We start from the raw sequence: 27,136 nt of genomic DNA on the forward strand, positions 1-27,136 counted from the left end.
AGAAACCAAAATTAAGATGACTTTTTTTTTTTTTTTTGTTCAGATGAAATATAAGACAGTGATGATGTCTTACATTAATAAATTAATATCCCTGAGAAAACAGTGTTTCAGACTTGAATTTTTAGTGTTTTCCTTCTTTATCCTTTGGTCATAGAGACACTACAAGAGATTTGGGGAAAGAGATGGTTATTTAGAATGTTTTTATTTGTTTTTTTGTTGCTTTGCGTGGCTGCACTCTGGACACTTGGAACACAAGCATGTGACTCTCCTGACCTTTATCTTTGATGTATTTGCTCCTTTTTCTAAAGGATGCTCTCAGGAGAGCATGTGGTTTTTTCTGCTTGTTTTTGAGTGAAGAAAATGACTTATTTAGAATTTCCCCAGGCCACTGAATGAAAGCAGCAGTATAAGGGGTAGCTAGAACCATCTTTTGGTTCAGCTAAGAGTTAAATTTCATTAATTGTGTTCCAGATCAGACAGAGCAGAGGGAGTGTTGCCTCTCAGCAAGCAGGAATGGAAGATCCCAAATGGATCAAGCATCTCAATGGCAGACACTTTTTAATTACAGGGAATAAGCCCAAAAATAAACCAGAGCATCACCACAGAAGATTTATTTCTTTACTGGCATGAAAAATTCCCATGCCTTTTTCCTGCTTCAAATGTCCTTGGGTTTGTAAGTGCTCAGCTGAAATCTGAAGGGCAGAACTGTCCTTCTGCTGAAGTTGTTGGTGTCAGCTATGATTTTTACTAGGGTGGCCTCCACAGATATAAGTCAAATATCTAGTTGAAGCTGCCAGATATTTTTAATGACTAGAAAATATACCAATCTCCTGAAAAATACCCAGTTTTAAAATCATGGGTTGTATAAATGTTTAAGAAAACAGGATCTCGGTCATTAATTGTTTATGTATGTGCTAATGCTGCTTGAAAGCTTTAAATGCACAGCAGATGTGATGGATTTCAAAGGCCTCTCTAAAGCATTCATTCCTTGAGGAATTAAATTTAAAGATTGGAAATATTAGAGATTTCTATAAAATCATGCCCAGTATGGAGTGTTTAATATTAGAATCATCAAAAACTTTAAAAAATAGCAAATAAACCCCAGTAGATGTAGTCAGACTATCAGGTGGAGGATGAAAGAAAGAAATGGGAGATGTTTTTATTTGTAATGAAGTGGTGAAGCACCTTGCTCAGGACATTGTGGATACCACAGGTTTATGGGGTCTTTCAAAGCCATTAGAGAACGTTTTTGGAGGGGAAAAAAGCTCATGTGCCTCCCTGCCATCATCTCTGGGAGAGGCCAGGGCTGTGAGGCTGCCCTGGGAGGACACTTATGTGTCCTTACACTGGTGTGATGCCCTCTCCTGGGGTCTGTTGGTGGCCCTGTCACCTGTGGGGAACTGGACAAGGTGAGGAGGAGCCAGGAGAGCCATTCCTGACTTCCCTGGAAGGGTGGCATGCCTGGAAAAGGCATCCAGGGAGAGGCTGGGCTGGAGAAGTTAGTCCATGTACCTCCCAGGATGGGAGGTGACATCTCTGACTTGAACAGGTGATGCTTTGACTGATCTTTGCCAAGCCCTCAGGTAATTCAAAGGCCTCAGCCCTGCTGGGCTGGACAGGCTGACCAAAAGGACCAAAAGCACACCTTGAGAGAGGGAGGGACCTTTGCTTGCAGTGCAGCAGCTCTGTGGGTTGAGACAAGCACAGGTCCTTTTGGTTTGCACAGCAAGTCTTTCCGTCACAAACTTGGATTTGGATCAGCTCCATGGTTACTTTCTTTCCTCCTGGTCTCTTGGTTTGACTCAGGATCAGCTCCCTCTCTTCTTCCTCTCCAAGTTTCTTCCACCCTGCAGGTTGTCCAAAGCTAACAAAGCCTAGTAGCTCTCAGGCAAGGAGTAGTTTTCTTCCCTTCTCTCTTAATAATTCCAGGTAAGCCTGCAAGTTTATTTCCTGCTCCCTACAAGTCCCTCCTCTCTGTCAGGACATTGTTTCCCCTGCTTGATGAAGGAGTTCCTCCAGCTGACATGCTTACATGGAAAAGCTTTTAATGTTCAGCTGAACTCTGTTCAACTCCTGTTTTCCTCCTACAGGCACTGGTAGTGGTTTTCATATAAAAAGAAATGAAACCAGAGACCATTGATTAGTGTTAAGTCAATGATTTCTGTTTAGCCTGAAAGTTTTGGTGGTTGATAACAAATATCTGGTGCCACCAGTAAGGGCAGTTTTTCAGTTGAGATGTAAGAAACTCACTGTAAGGAAAGATTTAAAAATTTCCTCCATTGTCCTTAGACTCCTCTACCATAAATGCATATTTTTATAAAGAATATATGCATGAACACTGTGTATTGACAGTTGTGGCCCTATAGCCTTCATTCTCCAGGCAATATGTTTGTCGCTGAGCAAGAGATACTTGATTAAATGTAGCAGATTTCTAGCAATGAAATGCTTCAGAATTTAAATTCTTGACAGAATTGAATTGACTTAATTGCATAATCAGTACTGTACAATTCTTTGTTGTGCTGCTGTGATTTAACAAAATGTGTTCCTATTTTGGCTTTTTCTTTTGATCTTTTTTTTTTCCTTCCTTTTTTTCTTTTCGAGCACCGAAAGGAGTAACCTATCGAGCTTTTGCTGGAGGATGTTATAAATGAAAATTTAGTCACCATTCCATCAGCTTTGTAACCTGGGTGAAGTGATGTGTGCATGGTAGGGGATTTTTAGGGAAGACTGAAAGCATGACTGGAATTTGTCACTGTGAAAGAGAGCTTCCACCTGGTTTGCTCTAATTTCAATGACCATTTACCACCTTGAGTCAGTGTAGATATAATACAGATATATTGAAGTTTTGGAACAGGAGAATTAAAAATAATTGATCTATTACATTTGCCTTTTCATTCACAAATGCCAGTAGAAAGTACAAATGGTTAATTTCCTTAGTTTCTTTATCAGGGTGAAAATGAGGTCTTTGAACTTAAAGCAAATTCTGTTCCTTATATATAGCTCTGACATATCATTATCCCAACTTATATTTTTGAAAACAAATCATTACATTAATATTGTATTGTCTTCCCTGCTCTCCCATTAAAATATTCTCACAGTGAGTGTGCAGCTTTTGTCACACTTGGATTTTACATGGCCTTAGAGAGGATCTCTAGTGATTTTTGGGTTTGTAACTCCATGACAGCAGTTTCCTTGACATTATGCTTGTAAATGATGAATTAGAGATTTTTTTAATACAAGTCTATGTGGAAATATATGATCTTGTGGTCCTGCTGGCACAGTGGACAGCTATAGTTCCTGAGAAAATTGGGATGAGATGAAATGAATGTTTAGAAAAGGCGTAAAAAAACCACTGAATTTGAAAAGTATGGAATGGCTAAAGAGAAATAAAAGCATTCAAACACTCTTCAGTCATGGTGCCTATCAAAGAGCTGCCTAATTTTTCATTGCTCTGAACAAAGGTTTTATTTATGTAGTTTTTCAATTTAAGCAACTAAAATCACTGTGTGGAAAAAAGTGACATGACTAAACTGATAATAGAATAGAATTAAATATCTGGCTCAGAGTTGTGGTCTTAGGCATCCATTTTTACTTTACTAATGGTAGTTGTTTGTTTTGTAGGCATATGTTGCTATAGCTTATATTGTTGATTTAAAGCAATTTTAAGGCTAAATATAACTTAGAAGTAAAAGCTTTGTTATAGCATAATTAAAATGAAAAAGAAAAGTTGTAGAGGTTTTTTGCTGTGCAGTTGTATCAGGTGTGTGGTTTGAAGATTGAGTGCGTTATTTCTTGAATTATTGAGAGGTTGTGTTACATTATCATCATCTCTGGTTGCATGGCCAAAATATTTAACCTGTGAGCACACATCACTTAACCAGTTACAAAGAGAGATAAAGGAATCTATAAATTTTGCATTTACAAGATCCTGCACCGAAGGCATTGTAAGTTACTCTTTCTGGGCACCGCAGGTTCGAGCAGCACCGACATTAAAGAAAACCGCAATGTGGACAACGTTCCCCCCAAGGACAGCGCCGGGCAGGGCCTTGGCGAGGGGACCCCGCTCTCCAACGGCGGCGGCAGCAGCAGCAGGAAGAGGCCTCTGGAGGAGGGCAACAATGGCCACTCCAAATTCCGCCCCAAGAAGAGGAAGAAAACGCCCGGCCCCGTTCTGCCAAAGAACGCCCTGATGCAGCTTAACGAGATCAAACCCGGTTTACAATACAAACTCCTCTCCCAGACGGGGCCGGTGCACGCCCCCATGTTTGTGATGGCGGTGGAAGTCAACGGGCAGGTGTTCGAGGGGTCTGGCCCAACCAAGAAGAAAGCCAAGCTTCACGCTGCCGAAAAGGCCCTGCGCTCCTTCGTGCAGTTCCCCAACGCCTCGGAGGCCCACCTGGCCATGGGCAGGACTCTGTCGGTCAACACGGACTTCACGTCTGACCAGGCCGATTTCCCCGACACCCTCTTCAACGGCTTCGAGACGCCCGTCCCTTCCGACGCTCCCTTCTACCTGGGCTCCAACGGGGACGGCTCCTTCGGCTCCGGCGGGGACTACGGGCTGCCATCGTGCGCCGTAGCCAGCAGCCTGTCCCAGTCCCCCCTGCCCCCGGCCTCCCCCTACCCCACGGCCAGCGGGAAGAACCCCGTCATGATCCTCAACGAGCTGCGCCCCGGGCTCAAGTACGAGTTCCTCTCGGAGAGCGGAGAGAGCCACGCCAAGAACTTTGTCATGGCCGTGGCCGTGGACGGGCAGACTTTCGAAGGCTCGGGAAGGAACAAAAAGCTGGCGAAAGCTCGGGCTGCTCAGTCGGCCCTGGCATCCCTGTTCAACATGCAGCTGGACCAGACTCCTTCTCGCCAGCCCATTCCCAGCGAGGGCCTCCAGTTACACTTGCCACAGGTGAGAAACGCTTCGCGTGTTGTGGATGGCTTTGGGTGACGACCAAGAGGGGTCAAATTGTGGATTGAATCAGTTTGAACAGCATTTCTGCTTCTGTAGATATGTGTGTCTATATATATGTATGTAAATCTGCATTATGTGATTTATACAATTACAGCTCCTGACAATTTGTATTCTCTTGCACAGAGAAGAGGCTTTGTTTCTGATGTTTTCAGCCTTGATCCTGTTGTATAAGAGAGCACCAGTGCCAGCTTGAATTACGGTTTGTGCTGGGGAAAGATTGAATCACATCTTGCTCATCTCAGGCAGCAAGACTTAGATGGAGTTCAAGTGAGAATTGCTGCTTTAAGTGAAATTATTTGGTACAATAGTTTTTAGCAGAGAAGAAAATCATTCTCTCCTGCAAACAGAAATTGTTGTGAGTCAAGGTCAGATTTATTGAGGCTGTTGCAACTGCCACTGATTTCCATGTGTGTGTATCCAGGATGTGTGGTTAAATGGCTCTCATCTGAAGGGTTGTGCTCTAGGCAAATAAATTAATATGCATATGAAAGTTACTTAGGCAAGTAAATATAGCTAAGAAATAATTTAATTCAGATAGTTAACGAACTGTTTGAGGGCAAGTATCCAACATACCAGACACAGATCAGAAATTTCAAGTCACTAGAATGGAGTAATTTGAGGTTTTTTTAATGCAGAAAAGTTCTTCCTCTTTTCTTGTTTATGTTTCTTCCTAGTCTAACTACACTAATAATTGTTTGACTGCTGTCTTTCTACTGCATCTCTTGGGTATTTTTAATGATATTATATACCCATCTAAATGAAAGTATTTGTGTGTGAATTCTTTTGCAGCTTTCTGTTTATTATGAGAATTTCAAGGCTTTGACCTTTTCTATCTCAAAACCATTGTTCTAGATTTCATTAAAATTCTAACATACTGTTCTGATTTGATAATGTGGGGTCAAAGAGTGTAAGTAAATGTGACTATTTTGAGTATGTTGTTTTCTCAAAATATATGGACATTATGCATGTTTCAGAATGTCCTATATGGTTTTATTTTAATGTTGCACTATTACTGTGTTACTGATAAATGTCTCCTTCATTTTCAAATCCAGGATCGTGCTGGTTTGGGTAGTTACAATATCTTCAGTAGATTCAGTGATTTTAGACTGTGTTCTCTGCTTTTAGAAGTAGATTTGACCCCAGACATCAAAAAAATTTCACTGCTGTTAATTCATGTGTTTTTAGTTCTTGCATCAGTAAAATGGTGAAAACTGAAACTGGAAGAGGAAAGTGTGAAAAACCCAAGCTGAGCTGGGAAAAAGATGGTACATGGGTGCTGCCTCGTTTAGACCCTATTTCAAGTAATTTTTTTATTCAGGGGCTTTTGATCAGCTTGTCATCAGGATGTCATCAAGCACTTCACTGTGTTGCTTTGCTTTGAATTATAATTAGCTGTTAGTGAATTGCATTAGGTCTTTTGCATATTAGTGATTTTGGTCTGGTATGTATTTAATGATTTAAGCATTTGTGCTGTCTTCAGGTCCTGCTTCATTATCTTCTTTTAGAAGTCTGTGAGTTGTTTAATTATTTTAGACCTTGTTTACTGTGTAAAAAAAGTGTTAGGTTCAGAGATAATCCTAGAGTGAGTGAAATCACAAAAACAGAAGAATGCAGGAATGATGTAAATGAGGATAGGTTTTGATACAACCAGTGGAAAACATAAAACATTGATCAGGTTGGAAAAAAAGAAAGGTAGAAATATGTGAGGGGAGGAAAAAAATCAAATACCAAGTGCTTAGGGGAAATAAAAGAAGTACAGTGTGGTTTTGCCAGTGAAGATGGAATTGACTGTTGGGTGGCAGGTCCAAACCTGCCTGTAGCTCATTTGTGGTGAGAAGAACAGAGTTAAGATGTTCCCTGTGATGGTGCTGGTGGTGAGTGTGGCTGGATGTCTGCCTGTGACCCCAGCAGAGCTGCAGGTGCCCCAAAGAGAGTTAAATGCACAAACACAAGTGCCAAGTATCAAATGGTACAGAAGGGTTGCTGTAGTCAAAAATGTATTGTTGTGAAATAGATGTGAGAATAATAATCTTATGGTCTGTACAGGAGGTTATTGAGGGGCTGGTCTGCTTGCTCACAGCTTGGTGTGTTGTCAGGGATGAAGGAAGGTTCCCTGTAGTCAGGAACATCTCTGTGCTGGGAAAGTGAGTTAAACCCAGGAACACAATCAATGTGTGCCTCAGAGTGGGCAGAAATGTCCCAGTGAGAACCTCAGCAGTTGTGCATTTAGCACCTTGGCAGTGGATGTGTTGGTATTGAACAGATTGTCACACTTGTATTGGAGGGATTTGCCTCTCCAAAACAAAGAAAATATTTTTATGGTTAGCTCTGCTTTGTGAACTGATCCCAAAAAAATCATAGAAAGACAAAATGGTTTGGCTTGTAAGAAACCTTAAGGATTATCTTATTCCCACCCCCTGCCATGGGCACAGACACCTTCCACTGTCCCAGGATGCTCCAAGCCCATCCAACCTGCCCTTGAACACTTCCAGGGATGGGGTAGCCACAGCTTCTCAGTGCCATGGCCTCACCACCTTCACAGGGAAGAATTTCTTCCCAATATCCCATCTAAAGCTCCCCTTTGTCAATGGGAAGCCATTCCCCCTTCTCCTTCACTCCAGACCCTTGCCTCAAGTCCCTCTCCAGCTCTCCTGGAGCCCCTTCAGGCACTGGAAGGGCCTCTAAGGTGTCCCTTGATCCTTCTCTCCTCCAGGTGAACAGCCCAGCTCTCCCAGCCTGGCTCCAGAGCAGAGGGGCTCCAGCTCTTGGAACATCTTGGTGGCCTTCTCTGGAGGGGTCTCACACCTCTGTCAAAGATGGCATGGTGCTGTCCCTAAAAGAAGTTCTCAGGCCAGTACCAAATGCTTTGGAGTAAAACTGAGAAAAGAACACACTGGTAGCAGTAATTCCCAGTATATGCTTCAAACCTGCAGCAGTCCAGGCTGCTGGGGTCACTCAGGGAGCAGTTTTCCATCAGACTGTGGGATCCTGCTGCTTGGAGGTATCACCTCTTCAGACCACTAATGGCTTATGTTAGAAAGCTGATAAGGAGGTTTTCCTAGTTTTATTTCCTCCAAGTGTTTACTTAAAAAGGTAACTGATTAGTCAGGGTGTGCAGAGAGCTGGAAATTGAAGTCGTTCACATTGAAGTTTAAATATAGTTATTAAAATTAGAAAGCTTGACTGTGGTGAGAGAAAGCAAGTTGAGCTACACAAGTGAGCAGTGTAGCTGCAAATGAGATCAGTTTGATAAACATCACTAGAGAGAGTATTCTCAATCATTCACCTAATTCAATTTATCCTTTCTGCTGTTGGGGACAGACATTGAAACAAAACGTTAAGCAGGAGGAATGGGGTGAGAAGCTGTTCTGAATGGCTACATGTACTTGATGTGCTTTTTTAGTCCTGGTTCCACCTGGGATGAGAGGAAGTATAAAAAAATATTCAAACTTATAAAAGATACACAAATAATTATGAACATGATTGGAGATCTGGGAATGCTGCTTCTGGAGAGGTACCAAGGAGTTCTAGGCAGTTCATAGCAGTGAATTGTTAAATGTATACAGGAGAATAAGAATAAGATGGATTCAAATCTGGGAAAAAGATAATATTGAGTATATTTATGGGAATATCATGCATTATTTGTTGGAATAATTGCTGTGGAATTGGAAGAACTGTACAGGATACATCAGCATAAGCAGTGGAAGACTCTATAACCAGGCAGAAGTTTCTTTAAATCATTCCAGGAAACTTCTCTGAATTGTGCGTGCTGGTCACTGTTAAAGGGGAGGACCTTGATTTTACCTGCAGTGGGAAGTTCACATAAGCCATAAACTGTGAAGATAAGAAAAAGAAATCAAAACAAACAAAGGGAGAACATTTCTGCTTGAAAAGGGTCCCTGGAGATCCAAGAAGAGCACAAAGGACTGAGATGTTTTGGGGCAGTTCCTGTGAGAGCTGTGAGCTATTGCTGCTGCCTCTCCCACCATTTAGGGGATCCCCATTCATCTTGGTGGTCTCCAGGGCCTTCCAGGGTCTTCTTTAGCTCCAGATTGACCTGAACTTCATCAGCTCCTGAATATTTTTCAAGTATGAAGGATCGGGATGGTTCTGCTGCAACATCTGTATTTACCCAAAGCCAGTCTGTGTGTGTAGAAAAGGAGTGGATGCACTGTAAATTCATCAGAGAAGGGAGCAACGCACCCAAAATAATTTGGAGCTCACATGCCTTACTGAACCAACTGTCAGCTATTTTGGGTCTTTCCTTTTTTGAATTACTCAACTTGGAATAATGATTTAATGCAGAAGCGGGGGTAGAGAAACTGTGTGTCAAATGTTAGGGCATTCACAGGGAAGGTGAGACATGAGTTCAGTTTATGTTCCAGTTAATATTTATTTATATCAAAGGCAGTAGAGCAGAATGTGATGTGAAGGATCCCTACTCAGGCCAGTCACTGGCCTGGGCTGCTGTGGAAACAGCTTCAAGTCCATGGTTTTGAGATGGGGACAGCAGGATGGAATTTCTGGCCAGCAAGTCTTGTTCCTGGTGCTGCCTTATTCCCTTCTCTTTCATGCCCTTAACTATGGCACTGTAATAGACTGCTTGGGAGAGAGGGATAATTCTTCTAATTTCTTGGGGGAGTGTTCTTACCAAAGACCAAAATCTTAGTGACTACATCTATAGGTATTTAACAGTGTTTATTCCTCACTGCCCAGCTGTTGTCATGCAATTTGTCTATCAAATAGAAATAAGAAAACTTTAACCTCTCTGCCTGTTTTCTGGCAGTGATTTTTTTTTCCTCCTCTCCAGTTCATCCTGGATTGTTTGCATCTCCCAAGGTTCATTTTGTCTTGCTTGAGTTCTGTTTAGTCCTTTTCATAAGTTCTCCCCAGTGTCCAGCTCCAAGTTCATCCAAGCATTTTTAGGTTATCTTGCCAGCGGCTGAGCTCCAGGCTCTGTGAGATGCAACTCCATCCTGTTCTGCTGTGCTAACTTCCATCTTCCTGGAGGAACTCACTGCATGCTCCTTTGTGTACCAACACCACAGTTTCCTCTGCTGTGCTTGTTGTGTGGAAAAAAAAACCAACTCCTTCTGGAAGAAGCTAATGGATGCCAGGCCTTTTCTAGCAGTTGTGAAGCCTCTGTTAAGTATAGAAGCATAGCATAGTTTGGGTTGGAAGTGATCTGAAGCATTCTGAAGCATTTCCTGTCTGGAATAGTTTGTTTCTGTAGTATCTATATTCCATCACAGTGTCATTCAGCATGATTTTACTGTGTGCTGTCCAGCACATCACAGTGTAGGGCAGAGCAGAAAATACATGGATTACAGAAGTGAGAGCATAAAACTTGCAACTGGGAAGCAAATATCCATTACTCTGCAGGGAGACTAGGGATAGAACACTGCAATGAGAAATTTGTGCCTTGGCTATACAGTGATCTGCCTGCATGGCTGCAGGGAGCTTAATAATTTAAGCCTTTTGTGTATTAATTTTCCATTTCTAAGACCAGGGTGATAAAAAACCACTCAATTATTTGCCTTTTCTTTTGTCTATTTACCTTAAAGTTCAGATTTCTGCATTAGGTAAGTAGGACAATTAAATGCAGATTTTTAGCTGTGTGGTTGTGGTGCTGGCAGAACATGGACTAACCCAATTTTGGGTCCAGCAACAAAAAGACTGTGTTTGAAAATCAGTGCCTGACCAGACATGTTCATGACCTCTGAGCTAAATTGTGTTCCTGAAAAATGTATGGAGTTTCTGAGTTGCAGTCCATTCAAATGTTTCAAGAAAATTGGTGTTTGCAATGTCAGGAGTCTTCTGATTCCACAAGTTGAGCGATTGCAAAACATGGATGAGGCTGGTGCAGCTGGGACCTGACTGCTGCTCACTGTTTTCTGTCAGGCTGTGGTGAGAGCTGCTGAGCTCTGTCATCATGACACCCAAGCTTTCGTTATTTCTTGGGTGCTAAAGCTTTTCCAAAAGCAAGTCAACACTGAGAGCATGTCTACTGCCTTTCTAGGCTGGTTGGTTCTCATGAGCCTTGTTAAGGAAATGGGGGTGAATGGGGCTGGTGGTCTTCAAACCTTTTTCTTCTTTTTTTTTTTTTGTATTTTGTTTTTTTCTTTCCCCTTTTTCCCTTTGGGCATCTAACACGTCTGTATCAGAATGGTTTGGGTTGGATGGGACCTTAAAGCTCATCCAGTCCCATCTCCTGCCATGGGCAGGGACTCTTTCCACTAGTCCAGGTTGCTCCAAGCCCTGTCCAGCCTGTCTTGGAGCACTTCCAGCAGTGGGGCAGCCACAGCTTCTGTGTTCCAGTGCCTCACTTTCAACATGTGAATGGCGCTGGTGGGTGTGACACAATATCTGTGGATTTGTGGCACGTGGAGCTGTGGGCCAGGTGTGCACACCTAGAACATCTCAGATACTGCTGGTTATCAACACATGGTTGCCTTGGCTTCAGCTTCTTTTCAGGTGAAAATACAAGAATTTGGTCTTGACTCATTTTTTCTAGCAGTTACAGTTCCAGTTGCCTTGAAAACAGCAGGTGAGATGAGCTGCAGTGCTGAGCTGGATTGTCTGTCAACAGGAGCAGGACTGCTATTTCAAAAGTTCTCCTTCCTTTTGGAAGTTAGCCCCACTTACAGCCTGACTTAAAGTTCAGGTTTTCCTGAAAGACAGAAATCTTTCCTAATTTTGAGATAGTTTTTTGGGGTTATACACTAAAATTTTCTATTCCTAACTTGGTAGAGGTCTTGTAAAAATAGGAAGCATTAAACTAGGGTTGAAAAAAATATTGTCCTTATTTATATAATAGTTAGATAAGGAATTAGATTGTTATAAAAGGGTCATTTGAGGGGCATGGATTTTTACTTGAATCTTATTGTCAGGTTCAATGTTGAGGATACTGAAATGATGTGTTTTGAGGTTTGAGCATGAGAGGATAGGTTTATCTGTCTATCCAGTTGTTCTCCCAAGCCTCAAATGTTCATCAGGATCATGGGCATTAGGTGCTTCAGTGCTTTGCTTAGCACTGTCTGACCTTGTTTTGGTAGACATGGAGCACTCAAACCTCTGCTTCCACTTGCAAGGGACTCGTCAATGTCAATTTTTAAAGTGAACAATAAACACTCACTTCATTTGCTTTGTCCAATCCTTTAAAAGTATAAATCTTTATAACTTAATACTCCTGTAATTTTAAAATTAATTTTTTAATTTTTTTAATGTGCATTTCTGTGTGGTCCTACAGGTATTAGCTGATGCTGTTGCACGCTTGGTTGTAGATAAATTCAGTGATTTGACAGAAAATTTCTCATCTCCACATGCACGTCGAAAAGTCCTTGCTGGAGTTGTCATGACAACAGGTAAATTAAAAAAAAAAACCTACTATCTTGAATGCTTAACTATGAGAGCTCTGTTTGCATCTAGTAAACGAACTCTTTTCAGTCAAGCAGTGTTGAAATGTATTTTTACTATTTCATCTTGAAGGTGGACTAAATATAGTAATTAAATCTCAAGTACTTAGAGGAAAATTAGACCTGCAGGTACTGCTTTTTCCACAGAGTTCCTGTCCTCTGCCTGAGACATCTGAGTAGCTCACAAAATTCAGGTTTTAAAGTGAATCAAGAAACTTTGGGAAAATAAATAAAATTCCCCATTGGTATTCCCGGTTTGGGCACATTATGTAAGAATTGCGCTTCTTTGCAAGGTTTTAAGATTTTGCACTTTGTTATTCTTGCTACATTTTATTCTTAGTGCTCTATGTTAGTCATTTTAGTAAAAATATCTGAAGAGAGCAGTTTATGTTTTGGCAGATGGCAGTGGTGTGCACGTGTCAGCAGTGGTGTCGTGGCTGACACAAGATCTCTGCTTGTCCAAATCCCCCAAAGCAGTGAAGTTCTGTCCTAAACTAATCTATGACCATGCTGCTGCTGATTATCCTCACATTAAGGTTTCTCTTGGTCTTCAATCCATGTGAACCCTTGGTGCAGTGTTCATTTTGAGGCTGTCCCAGCTGTGTCCCCTCCTGATCTCTTGCCCTCCCACTCACACAGGCTGTTGGGAGGTTTGGGAAACCTTGATGCTCCTCAAGCTCTGTTGAGCAACAGCCAGCCCTCCATCTGCTCATAACACTGTTTTAGCCCCAAATACATGAGGAACATGCTGTAGTTTTGTTTATTTTATTTTGTGATATTTATGTTCTGTGATATTTAACAGGTTTTTATGCTATTTACAGCCCTGTATGTGCAATTCCAAGAAGAGTCATGTGCCAAAGAATTAAGACTTAACTAAACATGTGGATGCCTTTTGGTTAACTGAAGCAATAGCTTTACACACAATAAGAAAATACCTTGCCATGAACATGTGTCTGGGGAGCACCTGGAATTCAGTGACCCCATGGCACAGCCTTGTGTTACAGCTTGGTGCTTCTCCTCTGGCCCTGTGGGCAGGAGGGCCCAGCTGGGCTCAGGTTCATTTTAGCTTGTTGGGTTGTTTTTTACCCCTGAGCGTTTTGCTAAGTGGCATTTTGACCCATCTTCCTTAGTCCTTCATCCAGCTGGGTTTCTTGAGTGATAAAGGCAGTTCTCTGCTTAGAAAACAGCCACCCAACATCCTTTTGCATGGAATGGTTTAATACCAAGAACTGCACTTTATACTGGTAATCTTTATGGTGATTTAAGCATTTATATTTCTTTTTCCCCAGTCTTGCCTTTCCTGTATTTGGCTCAATACCCTTCCATAACATTTTGCTGCTTTAATAAACCAGTGCCCTTCAGATTGCTCAAGTGGCTGTGAATATCTGCATAGGTGACCAGAAGGTACAGCTGAAAGTTGTGGCTGCCTGAATCTCAGGAAAAAAAGCATTTTGGATCTCAGGCTTTAATTATTCTTCTTGAAGCAGCACTTTCTACCTGCAGGTTTTCAATTTTTAACTTGTCTGAGCTCCAACATGAAAAGAGTAGTTCTCATAAGAACTACTGATGGTGCTGGTGCAGGGGAGGTATGGCTGAGTGAAGCTTTTGTTTTTAAATAAATTATCAGAAGAAAAGAAAGTTTATTTTTTTTAAAAGAAGCAAACCACCAAAAAAAGAGCCTTGTTTAGGTTCTGCAAGAAGATCACTCAGTGCTTTATTTGTGATGTTAATTGCATCTTCTTCCTGAAATTTTGTTTTGCAGGTACAGATGTGAAAGATGCCCTGGTAATAAGTGTTTCTACAGGAACAAAATGCATCAATGGTGAATACATGAGTGATCGTGGTCTTGCATTAAATGATTGCCATGCAGAAATCATAGCTCGACGGTGTCTGCTGAAATTTCTGTACACACAACTTGAGCTTTACCTAAGGTAAGCTGGAGGGAAAAAGATGATGAGCTGATCCCACAGAGCTGAAAAGGTGTCTCTGGAAAACATCTGTCTTCATTATTTCAGTGTAAAGCACTTGTCCTGTTGGATTAGGATGTTTAATTTAGAACTCGTGCCCTTTGCCCCGAAATTTGAGTAGAACAAAATATTTATTCAGTGAGGTGTCAATCATGAGAGAGGAGGACAGGGAAAATAATTGGCAATCATTTTGTGAACTGTAACTGTATAAATCAAAATAATATGAAGTGGGCTAAAGGTTGCTGATGTTTCATTTAAGTGTCTGAAAGCTCTTGACACCTGGGATTACCACAGGCTCTTTGTTTCCTGTCTCGATGGTCCTTTAATTTTGTTAATTGTCACAACTGTTAGATTTACATTATAGAAATTTCAGCCATCCTGTGTTGGTTTTTAATGCCTGTTAAGTCTGCCCAGCTTATGCCTATTTCCATGTTAAATCAGTTTTGACTCCAGCTTTTCTTCTCTGTTTCAGCAATAAAGAAGATCAGCAAAAATCCATTTTCATCAGGTCAGAGCAAGGCGGGTTTAAGCTGAAGGAGAATGTGCAGTTCCACCTCTATATCAGCACATCTCCTTGTGGTGATGCTCGGATTTTCTCACCCCATGAGGCAGCACAAGAGGGTATGGCAGCAGTCCTCCTCTTCCACCCAAGGGAGCTTAAATTATTCTTGGGGCATGTACAAGTGGCACGGTTAAAATTTAGGTGTCTTCTTTCCTTTTAGCATAGAAGTGTGTTAGACAAAGATCTCTTCCAAAAAAATCTGAGCTGTTCTTCCTCTGTGGTAGAAGTTCAGTATAGAGTGATGAGCCCTGTGGTCTTGAAGAGGCTGATGCTAACTGAGATAAGCCAGTGAGTCAGCAAGTATTCCTACAGAACTAACCATCCCCTTTCCCTGTTTCCATCCTTTAACAGCAGTTCTCTGCCTGCCCCTTCCACAGTCTGCCCATTAACTTCATTTTAACTCTGTAACACACAGAACAGAGCTCCAGAGCTGCCTGCTTCCTACTGCTCCTTTGGTGAAAGCTTGCTTTAACTGCAGGTGTGTTTTTGGAAGGCAGTGTTTGTGAGAGGTGTCTGATGCTGTAGCTAAGTTGCCAAGAGCAGTAGGAACTGTGATGCAAGCCAGCAGTAACTGCAGGCAGAGCCCTCAAATCAGTCCTTCTTACTGTGATTCTAATGTAAAACCCTTTGAGAAGGTTCCTCAGCTGATCCTCAGTGTTTTTTGTCCTTCAGACCAAGGGGACAGACATCCAAACCGCAAAGCCAGAGGACAGCTCCGGACCAAAATCGAGTCTGGGGAAGGAACCATCCCTGTGCGCTCCACCACCACCATCCAGACCTGGGATGGGGTATTGCAAGGGGAGAGGCTGCTCACCATGTCCTGCAGTGACAAGATAGCCAGGTGAGACTCTGAATGGTTCAGATGTTACTGCTGGAGGAGGGCATGGGGCAAGGGGGAATGGCCTAAAGCTGAAGCAGGGCTGGGTTGGGTGGGATTTGCAAAGAAATTCTTCCCTGTGAGGGTGCTGAGGCTCTGGCACAGGTTGCCCAGAGAAGCTATGGCTGCCCCATCCCTGGAAGTGTTCAAGGCCAAGGCTGGATGAGGCTTGGAGCAACCTGGACTAGTGGAAGGTGTCCCTGCCCATGGCAGAGGGGTTGACTAAGATAAACCTTTAAGGTCCTTCCAATCAAAGACCATCCTGTGGTTCCTATGAGAGAGGAGGGGTGCATGGTACCCACAGTGAATGGGCAGGGAATTGATGGGCTTATCTCACTGCTTGGACATAGTGTGAGGGTGGCTGCCACCCCTGTGATAAAGCTCTGATTCTTCACCTGCAATTGGTGTCAGAGGCAAGGTGTAGTCACTCTGTACCATTCCAGCCACATCAAGTCATGACAGCTTTGTTTTGTATTTCTATCACAGGGAATAGCAGAGGAATATTTTAGATATTTTTCCCCCTGAAGTAGTATAGCATTAGGAAAAGAGTACAATAAGTCTATTGCATTACTTATATTTGAATAACTTCCTCTGGTGATACATGCCCTTGCCCCATCATTGGAAATGTTCAAAGTCCAGTTGGATGGGGCTTGGAGCAGCCTGGTCAAGTTGAAAGTGTCCCTGCCCATGGCACAGGGATGGAACAGGACAAGCTTTCAAGTCCCTTCCAACCAAACCATTCCATGATATTAAAGATTCCTACATTTTCCATGCATAGTTTAGATTTTTATTATTTTTTATGGTAAAAAGTGTCCCCGTTAAAAATATCCTAATTGATGGGCACTTCTAGTTCTTACTCTAGAATTTTAATTATAATTTAAATATTGTATTGAAATTAAATATTTAGTTTCCAGAACGATATTTTAATTTATATGTCATCAAATTCCTTTTTTGGAAATTTTCCAAATTCCTTTGTTCTCTTTGACAAAGATTGAAAGATTTTTGTTGTTTGTTTTTAAAATGATAAATGGACAAAAAAATCAGTAGTATTCTTTAACAAGCATTGGAAGGATGGGAGAGTTGCAAATCATAGTTTTTTTAAATGAGTCTGCATGTTTGCAGCCTTTGTGCTCTTGCAAAGTAGATGAGAAATTCCAAATTTTTCAGCTAATGATACTTTAGTTATTTTCACTGATATGTATGCTATATATGTTTTAATTAAAAGAGCTTTGCTGTTTTCTCAAGTCCCTGTTAGCCTGATTTAAAGTTTAATAAAGATATTAAGCTGGAATTATTCTTGTGAACTGCATATGCCAAATGAAAAATAGAGGAGGAAGGTTATATAATGGCTTCATTCCTTTAGTCTTGTCTCAAGTAATCACCATCTCTACTGAAGGAGGACATTTTATTTTAGTTTAAATACCTCTAACATAAATGAATAGGGCCTTTCAGAAGGTAGGACAGGCAGCTGGGGAAAGGTAATTCTACAAAAATGACATTTTGGCTTCTTTTATAATACTTTCAGTAAAATTCACCAAATAAATCCCCAATTTCATGCCAGGGGCTTTTCCCAACCACGTTCTTTTATCACATTGTCATTGCAAATATAAAAAAAAGCCAGTTGTTGAGCTAGAACACATTTGTCTCTTTTGTTGATTTTGTGTGATGCAGAACAGAATGCATTTCTTGCTTCCATAGCTAGCTGTCACCTCTCCTTGGGGCTAATGGGAATAATTTTGTTTGTGCCAGTGAAGGAAGCAAATAGAACCCCTTGACACAGAACAAAGACTTTATGACGGGTAAGGAGGCCCAGATTTTCATCTTTTTTTTTTTTTTTTCAACATTGCCCTGACATGTTTTGTCCATTTGCATTTGAAAGAGTGCCTTGCTCCATAGTGTCCAGCATTCTGGGTCCTCCAGAATGCCTCAGACCCAGGAATTGCCGCTGAGCTTTCCCAGAGGTTCACAAGTCACAGCCTGGGAAAGATGTGGATGAATTTGGGGTGTGGGACTGCAGTTGTATCAAACCACTTGCACCTGAAGTGCCTCATCTCTGTGGATTATCTGGATAATCCAAGTGGCTGCTTCCAGCCTTTGGGTGCTTTGCTGCAGTGTGCTGCCCAGCACCCTCCTAGACCTGCTAGGAACATCCAGGAACAGTTGTGAGAAACGTGGGAGGGCCATGAGTGTAATCCCACTTGGACTGGAAGCATTAAGGCAGGATTGTCCTGGTGTGTTAGAGCTTGGTGGCTCTGCAGTAAGGGGTTAGGGTGGTTTCTGACCAGAGTTAACATTTATTATATACATGCATTTGTTTTCAATGTGTGCTGGCCTGGTGCCATGGTACTTCACAATGTTGATTTTTGTCATTTTTCTTTTGATGTGTTTTTCTGCCCATATTTTTGGTTTCAAATAATTACTTAGCTTCTCAGTAAACATTCCAGTTAATGGCTAATGTCCTGCTGAGAAGCACAAAATTCCTTATCACACAGTTTCTTAGAAAAGCTCTAGGAGCTGAGAAAAACTTTTCTCAGTTGAGTTGTTAAAAGGGAGGTCATTCATTCTCTTCTACTTTAAAGAAGAGAAAATATTTTTCTGATATTTTGTCTGAAAGAACATCACACACCCATCCACTGAGCCTTGTGCTCATTCAGAGTGGGAAATCCAAACAGACATTTGTAACTCAGTCTTTCTCTTTTTCCCCAATAGTGAGCATTTCTCCTCACCAGTTCTTAACCCAGTGGCAGTAGCTGATGTGAATTGCAGTGCATGGTGGCTTTGTGGCACTTGGGTGAAATACCTGAGGCAGGTGTTTAGAAATGACTACCCAAGGTGTACCATTATGGAACCTCTCAGCTAAGCTCACATATGTTACAATCTGGTTTAAACCAAGAAGAACAAAGAAAACTAAGTCTCTGTGTACAAAAGGGACAGAACTTTGAATGTTCAAAAAATACCCAGAAAACATGATTAAAACCAAAAGAGGTGAGATCTTGGTGCCAAAAAATTGATATGTTTTATTTAATAGTAAAAGAGGCAATGAGAAAGAAAGAGGAAAGAAAGAAATAGAGAAAAAAGTGTGTATGGGGGTAGGGGGAGAGTGACAGGGATTAGGTAGGAGTGTATCACCCTTCCAAGGGTCCCAGTGATGCCTCATTGCTCCCCTCCATCTGGGCTTGGTGCTGAGGGTCCCCTGCAGCCCTGAGAGGTACAGAATGCAGTGGATGAATGGAAGTTTTGGGCAGGTGGGGATGCCCACATGCCTCCCTTGCAGGGGGCCAGTTGGACACTGTTCCTTGCAGGACTCTGGATGTGCTGCAGCACGTGCAGTGCTCTGGTGCAGGGTCTGGGCATCGCTTTGGGGGGCCTTTGATGGACCATGACACCCCCTCAGCTGTCCTGCAGCTTCTCCTGGGGTGAAGGGCTCCACAGCTGAGCTCTGCACAGCAGAGGATGGCATTCACTGCCTCTGAGCAGAGGCTTTTTCACCACACACCCAAAACCTCTCCTCCCTCCTGCCTTTGGTGCAGGGTCTGTGCCAGCCTGGCAGCTGATGGCCCCAGGGCTGTGCTCTCCAGCCACAAGCTGTGCCTAGCTTGATCCCTCTGTGAATGTCTTCTTCATCCCCCAGCCCAGACCTGAGTCACTTTATCTCATCAATGTGCAGTCCAGGACCCCATTCAGGGTTTTGGTGGTTTTCTCTGCAGCTTTTATACAGTTTTTCTGTAATAGGCAAAGGTTCTTCATGAAGATGTTGAAATCATAAACTATAACATTTCAGTCTCCAACAACATACAGGCAGCAAATCCAGGCAATGCCAAAAAAAGCTGGGGCAAGTCAGAGCTGTGTGGTTGCCTGTCTCAGTGCAGCTGCAAGGGGAGGACTTTTTCATGTCTGTAACTGCAAATCTAAAATGGTGTTGTGAGAAGAGCCACTGTCAAAGACCAGAGACTTCCTGCACATAAGGTTTGTAGAGTGGGCTGCTGACCCAGCCACTTGATTTAAAAGAAGCTCTCACTCCTTGTAAAGATACTGCTGCCTGTTTACAACTGTGGCTCTTGAAGAGGAGTGGTCACAGAGAATTAATCTCTTTAGGAGACAAAGAGAAATCAGGTTTAAAGTTGTGCTACCTCAAAGAGAAGTGGTTTCTGGGCTAGTGCTACATCTTCCACGGTGACACCTTCTCTCACTTGCCATCAGTTGCAAGTAGAAATTTGTGATAAATGAAGTGCCAACTAAATAATTTTCATTTCCTCATAGTGATTGTTGCTTATAAATAATATTGGTATGAGAAGCTCTTTGAACTGTAAGCACTTGTCAGGTTTTGCCTTGTTTGAGTAGTTGCAGGACTTTTATTTTCCTGAGATGAATTTTGGCACTAGTTCATATGGACACCATTGTGGGTCACACATAGGGACTCCCCTTCCCTATGCTCCTCTCTGCATGAAAATCAGTAACTAAGATGTTTGATATTAACATGAAGTTTGATGACTTATTGCTGTTAGGCCTCCCTCAATCCTGCCTTTTGTCAAAAAAAATGGGAATAACAGAATTTCTGTACCTTTTGCATTTGGAAAGTTCAGAGGAGAGTTTTTACGTGGCATGTGTGTTTTTAACTGGTTTTATTTTTGGCAAGATGTGCTACCAGCACACTGTGAAAGGGTTGCTGAGAGTTAAATTTTGCTTACCTTCTCATGTGTCAAGAGCTGTGAAATCAGCTGCATTTCATGAAGAAATCCACAGACCTTTTAGGAACCCACTGTAGATACCCCTGAGCAGATGGTGGTCCAACATGGCAAGGAGGAGAGGACTCCTCTTGATTTGGTGTCAGTCTCTGCTCTCTCCACCCTCTTTGTTTCAGTGCAGTGTGCTTGAGAACAAGCAGAAAGGTTGAGGAAGGGCCTCCATCCTCCAGACTGTTATGAACAAGATATACATCAGTGCTTATAGAATAAGAAAACCAGTGAGTTTGACAAATTGATAAAATTCAGATTTTTCCCATTGAGGTGCTGATCTATAATACATCAGGTGAGCACAGTACACAGAGAGTAAATTCCTCTGTGTAAATTGACAGGAGTTGAACACAGCCCATGTCCATGGATCTGCAAAGGCCAAGCCTGGGGATGAGCCTGCAAAGGTGTTGGGATGTTTGAAGGAGCATTTCCCAACCCTGTCCTTCTACTCCAACAGTGAAGGAACCACAATTAGCTGTACCCCAGCTCAGATCAGGGCACCTCTGTTTAAATGTTAGCAGTTTGAATGTAAATCTTGTGGCTGTTTATACCAATCTAAGAGCTTGCACTTTAAATGTCATTACTTTAAGGTAAAGTTTTTGAAGGTTGTCAGAAAAAATTCTTGTAGTAACTTAAAACCAGAACACTCAGGATATGTTAAATACTGTCATAAGACAATTTTTTTTGCTTACCTTAGACAAGCATTGCAGGTGTTTCCAGTGAGAAGGTTTACACTGGGAGAGTTTCCCTGGGTGTTCTTTCCCATCTGTAACTCTCAGCTTTACATGCCTCACTTTAGGCATTTCAGTATCTGTGGATGTCATGGCAGCATTCCTGTGTTCTGTCCATGCTCATTCTTTAGCACCCAGGTTTGGGTTTGTAAGCTAGACTTAGGTCACTTCACTTACTTAACTCTTTTCTGATGCTATTTTTATGTGAAGAAAAAAAAAATCCATTGTTTAAATGCTCCACTGGAAAGACAACACTGACTTGAAGTTTTCTGCAGTGCATTTTGCTTTTTCTGCTCTGCCCTGCATGGTTTGTAGTGAACTGCAGCATTTGGCCCCTTAATTTCAAAAGAAATGTTACTTTCAGTAAAGGTTAATGCTATTTTGGCAGCAGTTGTTGGTGTGAGTTCTGACAGTCTGTGTTTGTAAGCTGGAGGATGAGGCAGTTTTACCACTTCTGGAGGTGATGCTTGTGGCCTTTTGAAAACTGATGTGTGGTGGTGGTTCCTTCTCAGTTTATATTCATAAAAGTTGTTGGAGTGTACATGCTGATGGAAGTGAGATATTACTGCTTGACAGAAGTACAGGATAAAAAAGGAACAAGAAGAAAGTCTCCCTGCAGTCCTTTCTTTCACTCTGCTGTGATCTGCAGCACACAACCATAAATGTGCCAGGGAGAGGCTGAGGGATCTGGGGGAGCTCAGCCTGAAGGAAAGGAGGCTCAGGGGTGAGCTCCTTGCTCTCCTCACCTCCCTGGTGGTTGGGCAGAGTTAGCTGAGGGTTGGTCTCAAGGGACAGGAGCAGAGGAAATGGCCTCAAGCTGTGCCAGGCGAGGTTCAGCTTGGATATTGGGGCAAAATTTGGCCAGGCATTGGAACAGGGTGCCCAGGGAAGTGGTGGAGTGTCTCTGGAAGGGTCCAGAAGGTGTGTGGGTGTGGCACCTGGGAACTGTGGTGAACAGGATTGTACTGGACAGGGTGTAGTGGTTGGACTTGATGATTTTAGAGGGCTTGTCCAGCCTTAGTGATTATGTGATTGTTTTGGGTTTTGTGTTTGTCTCTGCACTATAACCAGTTTCTGATACAACAATACATTTCTGTAGAGAAGTAGATCTTCTTCTATTATAACCATGAGATTTAAAGCTAGTTTTATAAACCAACTGCATGCCCACTGAACATGAGGAGTTTTGGTTGTGTGAGTGGTTTGTGCAGTGCTTGCACAGCCCACTGCTCTGAGCCCACAGTGTGTGCTGGGGGGCCAGAGGGGATTCAGCACAGCCCAGAAAAACTGCTCATACAGATCATATATAACATCAGTTCATACAGTCCTCTCTGCAGAGGCTTGCTCAGCTCTCCTCATCCTCCTCTCATCAGAGCTTCACAAGGCAAATGTCAGCTTTCATTTTCTGCACCACAGAAGGTCACCAGCTGTGGGAGGAAGCAGCAAAACATGAGCTCTGGAAATACTGAAGTCAGAAGTAAGGAAAAGGGTCTGGCTGAGGGTTTATTTAGGAAGTAAGGGCTTTCCAGAGGAGTGCTTTGGCCTGTTTTAAAATGTCTATCATCACTTGAGCACTGATCATGTAATGTGAAATGGGATGTGCCTTGTCTTTGCAATGCTTAGTCTTGAATTCTCTTTCCAGATGTTTCTTCCATAGTATTACCTGTGTCTGTAGCAGTAAGAAAGGCATATTGGTCCTGGGAAGCAACAATTGTCACTTGATATCTTTACTCTGACACTTGGTTGCTGATTGTGTTCTCAGTCTTTTAAAAAATATGCCTTTATTCCATGTAAAATACACCTCATATATTAGTACAGTATTTTTATTCACTTATTAAGGCTAGGTTTTTTAATGATGGGTGAGTAAATTAATGGATATTGCCCCCATTTTCACCATCACTAAAGGTATACAAAGAAATAGTTTCTTTGGATTATAATCTTTGTTTTACCAGTTTGATATTAAAAAAGAAGCATGTTGCAAGTCCTGAAGTGTAGTTCAGTTATTGCAGCACTGAAACAGTGGTGGTGTGGAGTTCCTAGCCTGAAAGGATGCTGATGTGTATCCTGCCCAGCACAAACTGCAGGAAACACTGTTAGCAGCATCTGAATTCCCTGGCTTCCTAGGAGAACCTTGCAGCCTGGTATAGCATGGGCTTTTTAATAAGGACAACCATTCTGTGCTCCTCTGTTTCATCCAAGCACCAAAGGAACCTTTTCCTGCTGCTTGTGTCTGGCTTTTGCAGTTGGACTCCAGCTCCAGGTTGGACAGGGCTTGGAGCAGCCTGGGGTAGTGGAAGGTGGCCCTGCCCATGGCAGGGTTTGAAACTAGATTTTGTTTGAGGTCTCTTGCAAGCCAAACCATGCTGGGTTCCAAGACTGAAATATGCTATGTTCATAGTGCCTCAGCATTCCTCAGAGCAAGGCAGTGAAAATACTCTGCAGGAGATGTTGAGGTTTTCAAAAGTATTTTGTGTGACAGTTACAGAGACACTGAGAGCTAAAACTTTATCAAATGAGCACAATTTAAAAAAAGAAATATCACAATCAGGATTTTGCTCCTAGGCATTCTATATCCCAGACCTGATCCAGTGTAAACCACAGTGCCCAGACAGGGATTTATGTTTGGAATCTGTAAAGTATCTAAAGGGAGCAAGGATTGTATGCATTCTTTGCATGTTTTCAGTTTTCATAGTCAGTTTTGTCCCTGCTCAAAGGCCAGTGCACATGCCCTTTCTGTCAGCAGGATGTGGCCACATGGGCCAGGGTTTGAAGGACAGGCCTTTCCTCGTGGTGGTGAGGTATGGAGGTCTTGCAGAGAATCCTTCTTGTGCTCTGGGAAGGATGCTCTTCTCCCTGCCAGGTGTCTTCTGCAGATAGCAGCTGCTGTTTCTGGTGGACAATTTCTCAGTTTGGCTTTCTCCCATTGAATGATCCTGTCCATCTCTGGCATTAGAGTGGTGGAAAATGCATCCCCAGACGTGTTAGCAGGGGTGCAAGTTACAGAGTCTGCTCCTGTTTTAGGTCATTTTACTCAGGATTACACTGAGTATCCCCTAAGCTGATCTCTGAAATTCTGGCAGGTGTCACAGTTTATGCTACCATGGTCATGTGCTAGTCAGGAGGAAGGGTTGAAAGTCTGGTCCATTGTGATTAACTGCTGTTATGTCTGGCAGATGTTACTTGTTTCATTAAAAAGAAAGTGTTTTTTTGTTTTTTGTTTTGTTTTGTTTTTCCCTCCCTCTTAGGTGGAACGTATTGGGTATTCAAGGAGCCTTACTTAGCCTCTTTGTGGAGCCAATTTACTTCTCTAGCATCATCTTGGGGAGTTTATATCATGGGGATCATCTATCCAGAGCCGTTTACCAGAGGATAGCAGAGATAGAAGATCTACCACCTCTTTATACACTCAACAGACCTTTACTTAGTGGCAAGTATCTAATGGAGAAGGCCGTGCCGGTAACCAAGTCTGTTCCAGTAGCATTGTGATTTTGTAGTTCTCAAAGCCTTGCAAACTGTGTGCTGTGAGTAAACTGCTTGCTGCTTGCAATAGAGAAGCTGTGGTCCAAACATAATACAGACACCCAGTCAGAAATACCATAGCAAGGACCTTTAGAAGTTGGAAAGAGCTGGGGGATGAAACTTTGGGGTGAGTTTTCACACCGTGCCTGTCTGGAGCATGCCCAGGGAGATGTGAGCAGAGTTGAAGGCTTAGGGAAATCTCCTCCCACCTGTGGAATAGTGTGTTAGCACTCACTGTCACTTCTCTTGCACTGCAGAGTTTTGTTGAGTGGTCCCTTCATCCATCAGTGTGCCAACATGATTCACAATTTTTAGGTTAATTATCAACTCAGAATGGACGGAGATAACACCTCACCTGTCTTAAATTCTAAAATGGCTTGTTTCAGTAATGCTCTGAAAGCTTTAAAACTGAAATCTCATCCTCTCTCTCACTCACTGTGTTTACTGCTTTGTTCTGTAGAGGTTAGCTTTTGGCATGTGTTTATTTTCCAGGGAAGAAAAAGCAGCTCATAATTTTAAAGCATGTTGAAAGTTTGACATGAATTTTTAAAAAAGATTTAGGGAGGGAGTGGGGAAAAGAGCATTGTCAACAATGAGTATTTCTTTAGGTAAGAAAGGTAATAAGGATTCCCTGAACTAGAACGTATAAAAATATTAAATAACATATTTGTCCTTATATTAGCAAGTAAGTAACAGTTGCAACACTCTGTACCAAATATCTAATAGTTTCATGGACTGTTTCTGCCTGATTTTGGGGAATTTTTATCAGTCCTTCAAGACAGCAGGTTTGTGGCAGGGTGAGAAGCATTTTTGTTATCCTTTTCACAGCATGTAACAGTACCTTGTCGTCTTGAAAATCATCTTTCTGCAATGGTGCTATCATCTATTTCCCATGAAAGAGAACCATCTGTTTAAACAGTTGAGCCAGGACTTGCTGTGCAGCAGAGAGAGAGTCTGGAAATGTTCTCAGCTGTGGAGTTTTCACAAAAATACACATCTCAAAATTGTACAGCAAGGTTCTTTAGGAGCTTGGGCAGAGAACTATGTTGATGTATTTTCTGTTACTGGTTCAGTCTTGAAAGCTGATTTTCTGACCTCTGCTGTTAGATTCAGCTGGGGCATTTGTGTAGCTGCCCATGTGCTCTTGGATTCACATATTTTTCAGTGTATTCTTAACTAGAAGAAGCATGGCAGAAATACCTGTCTCCAGCTCTGTGTTCTTTCTTGTATCACACACACACACCCCTCTCTGAGATTTATTTGCACCAACAGAGTGAACTAGAACAGAAATTCTTGTGTTGCCCCACTGTCCTGCCTGTTTAGCTGAGAAAGCACTGTAAAAACAGATTTTCTTCCTCTAATACAGCAAATTTCATGTCTGCTGGGGCACCTGCAGTAAGTCAAAATTATTTTGAGGTACTGTTTGTACTGCTAAAACCTGTCCTTTTATAATCTTTGTTTCTTTATAAGAGACTTTGATTTAGCCCTTTTGCCAGCAGATTGAGTCATAGAATCATTAAGGTTGTAAAGGACCCCAAGATCATTGAATCCAACCATGAGCCCAGCACTGCCCTGTCCACCACTAACACATCCCCATATATTCAGTTCCAGTGGGGAACATGCCTACCAGAGCAGGTGTTTTTCAGCTGAGGGATGCAGGAAATCTCTCCATAGAAAACTCCCTCCTGTGCTGACTCTTGGAAGCCTTGGTTGCAGGATCCAGCTTTTGAGGGCAGTTGAGCTCTCTCTGAGAAGTGGCTTGAAGAGAAGACAGGTTTGAATCTTGTCAATTTGTAGAATAATCTGAAAAAAAAATGGATTTCTCAGTCAGAGTGAGGGTGCTTGGATAAATCAGCCAATATCAAGTTGCCCATCTGCAGGGTGACCTGCACAAACTCTTTTTGAGGGGGAGCCACTGTGGGAGATGGGCATGCAGGAGTTCACCTGGGCTGAAGTCTGAGTCAGGGACTGAGATCTTTGTACAAATCCTTAACACATCTTTCAGTTGCTCATTCCTGGTTCCATTTTTTTAAATGCTTTCAACTTTTTGTCATCCACAGCCTCCATGAGAAAGGAGGACTGTGGAATGTGCCAAGGTTTGTGCAGAGAAACTTCCTTTTTGCTAATTTCCTCAGTTAGATCTTCCTGAGTGCTCTGTGAGATCCAGGCCATAAGCAGTGGTGATGACACTGTTTTCTATACCTCTGAGATATTCCTCCCTACATAAATCATGTTTTTTGCAAGCTGAGGTGCCTTAGTCTCCTTTGTTGTTCCTTGCACAGAGACCCTTTCACATAAAGGATGATTTTGCAGCCCCATTTTTGTGCTAGTGAGACCAGGGCAGTAGCTATATATTCATATATATATAT

The 27,136-nt window shown here is 42.3% G+C and overlaps 1 protein-coding gene across 3 annotated transcripts in view; it reads left to right on the top strand.

Moving 5' to 3' along the window:
* ADARB1 (adenosine deaminase RNA specific B1) overlaps positions 1 to 27,136 on the top strand; it is an 80,408-nt gene that overhangs the window by 41,602 nt on the left and 11,670 nt on the right. For all 3 annotated transcript variants that reach the window (XR_011680322.1, XM_071434436.1, XM_071434435.1), the window contains exons 4-9: positions 3,972 to 4,903; positions 12,216 to 12,330; positions 14,144 to 14,312; positions 14,821 to 14,969; positions 15,583 to 15,751; positions 24,494 to 24,675. Coding sequence is in view for 2 of the 3 variants with exons in the window: in XM_071434436.1 (XP_071290537.1) it covers positions 3,972 to 4,903; positions 12,216 to 12,330; positions 14,144 to 14,312; positions 14,821 to 14,969; positions 15,583 to 15,751; positions 24,494 to 24,675 (1,716 nt within the window). In the remaining variant the exon portion in view is untranslated. The remainder of the gene's footprint in view (positions 1 to 3,971; positions 4,904 to 12,215; positions 12,331 to 14,143; positions 14,313 to 14,820; positions 14,970 to 15,582; positions 15,752 to 24,493; positions 24,676 to 27,136) is intronic.

Source organism: Agelaius tricolor, unplaced genomic scaffold (genome assembly GCF_023055355.1).
Source record: "Agelaius tricolor isolate 1412-34295 unplaced genomic scaffold, bAgeTri1.0.p SCAF_10, whole genome shotgun sequence".
NCBI classification, from domain to species: domain Eukaryota; kingdom Metazoa; phylum Chordata; class Aves; order Passeriformes; family Icteridae; genus Agelaius; species Agelaius tricolor.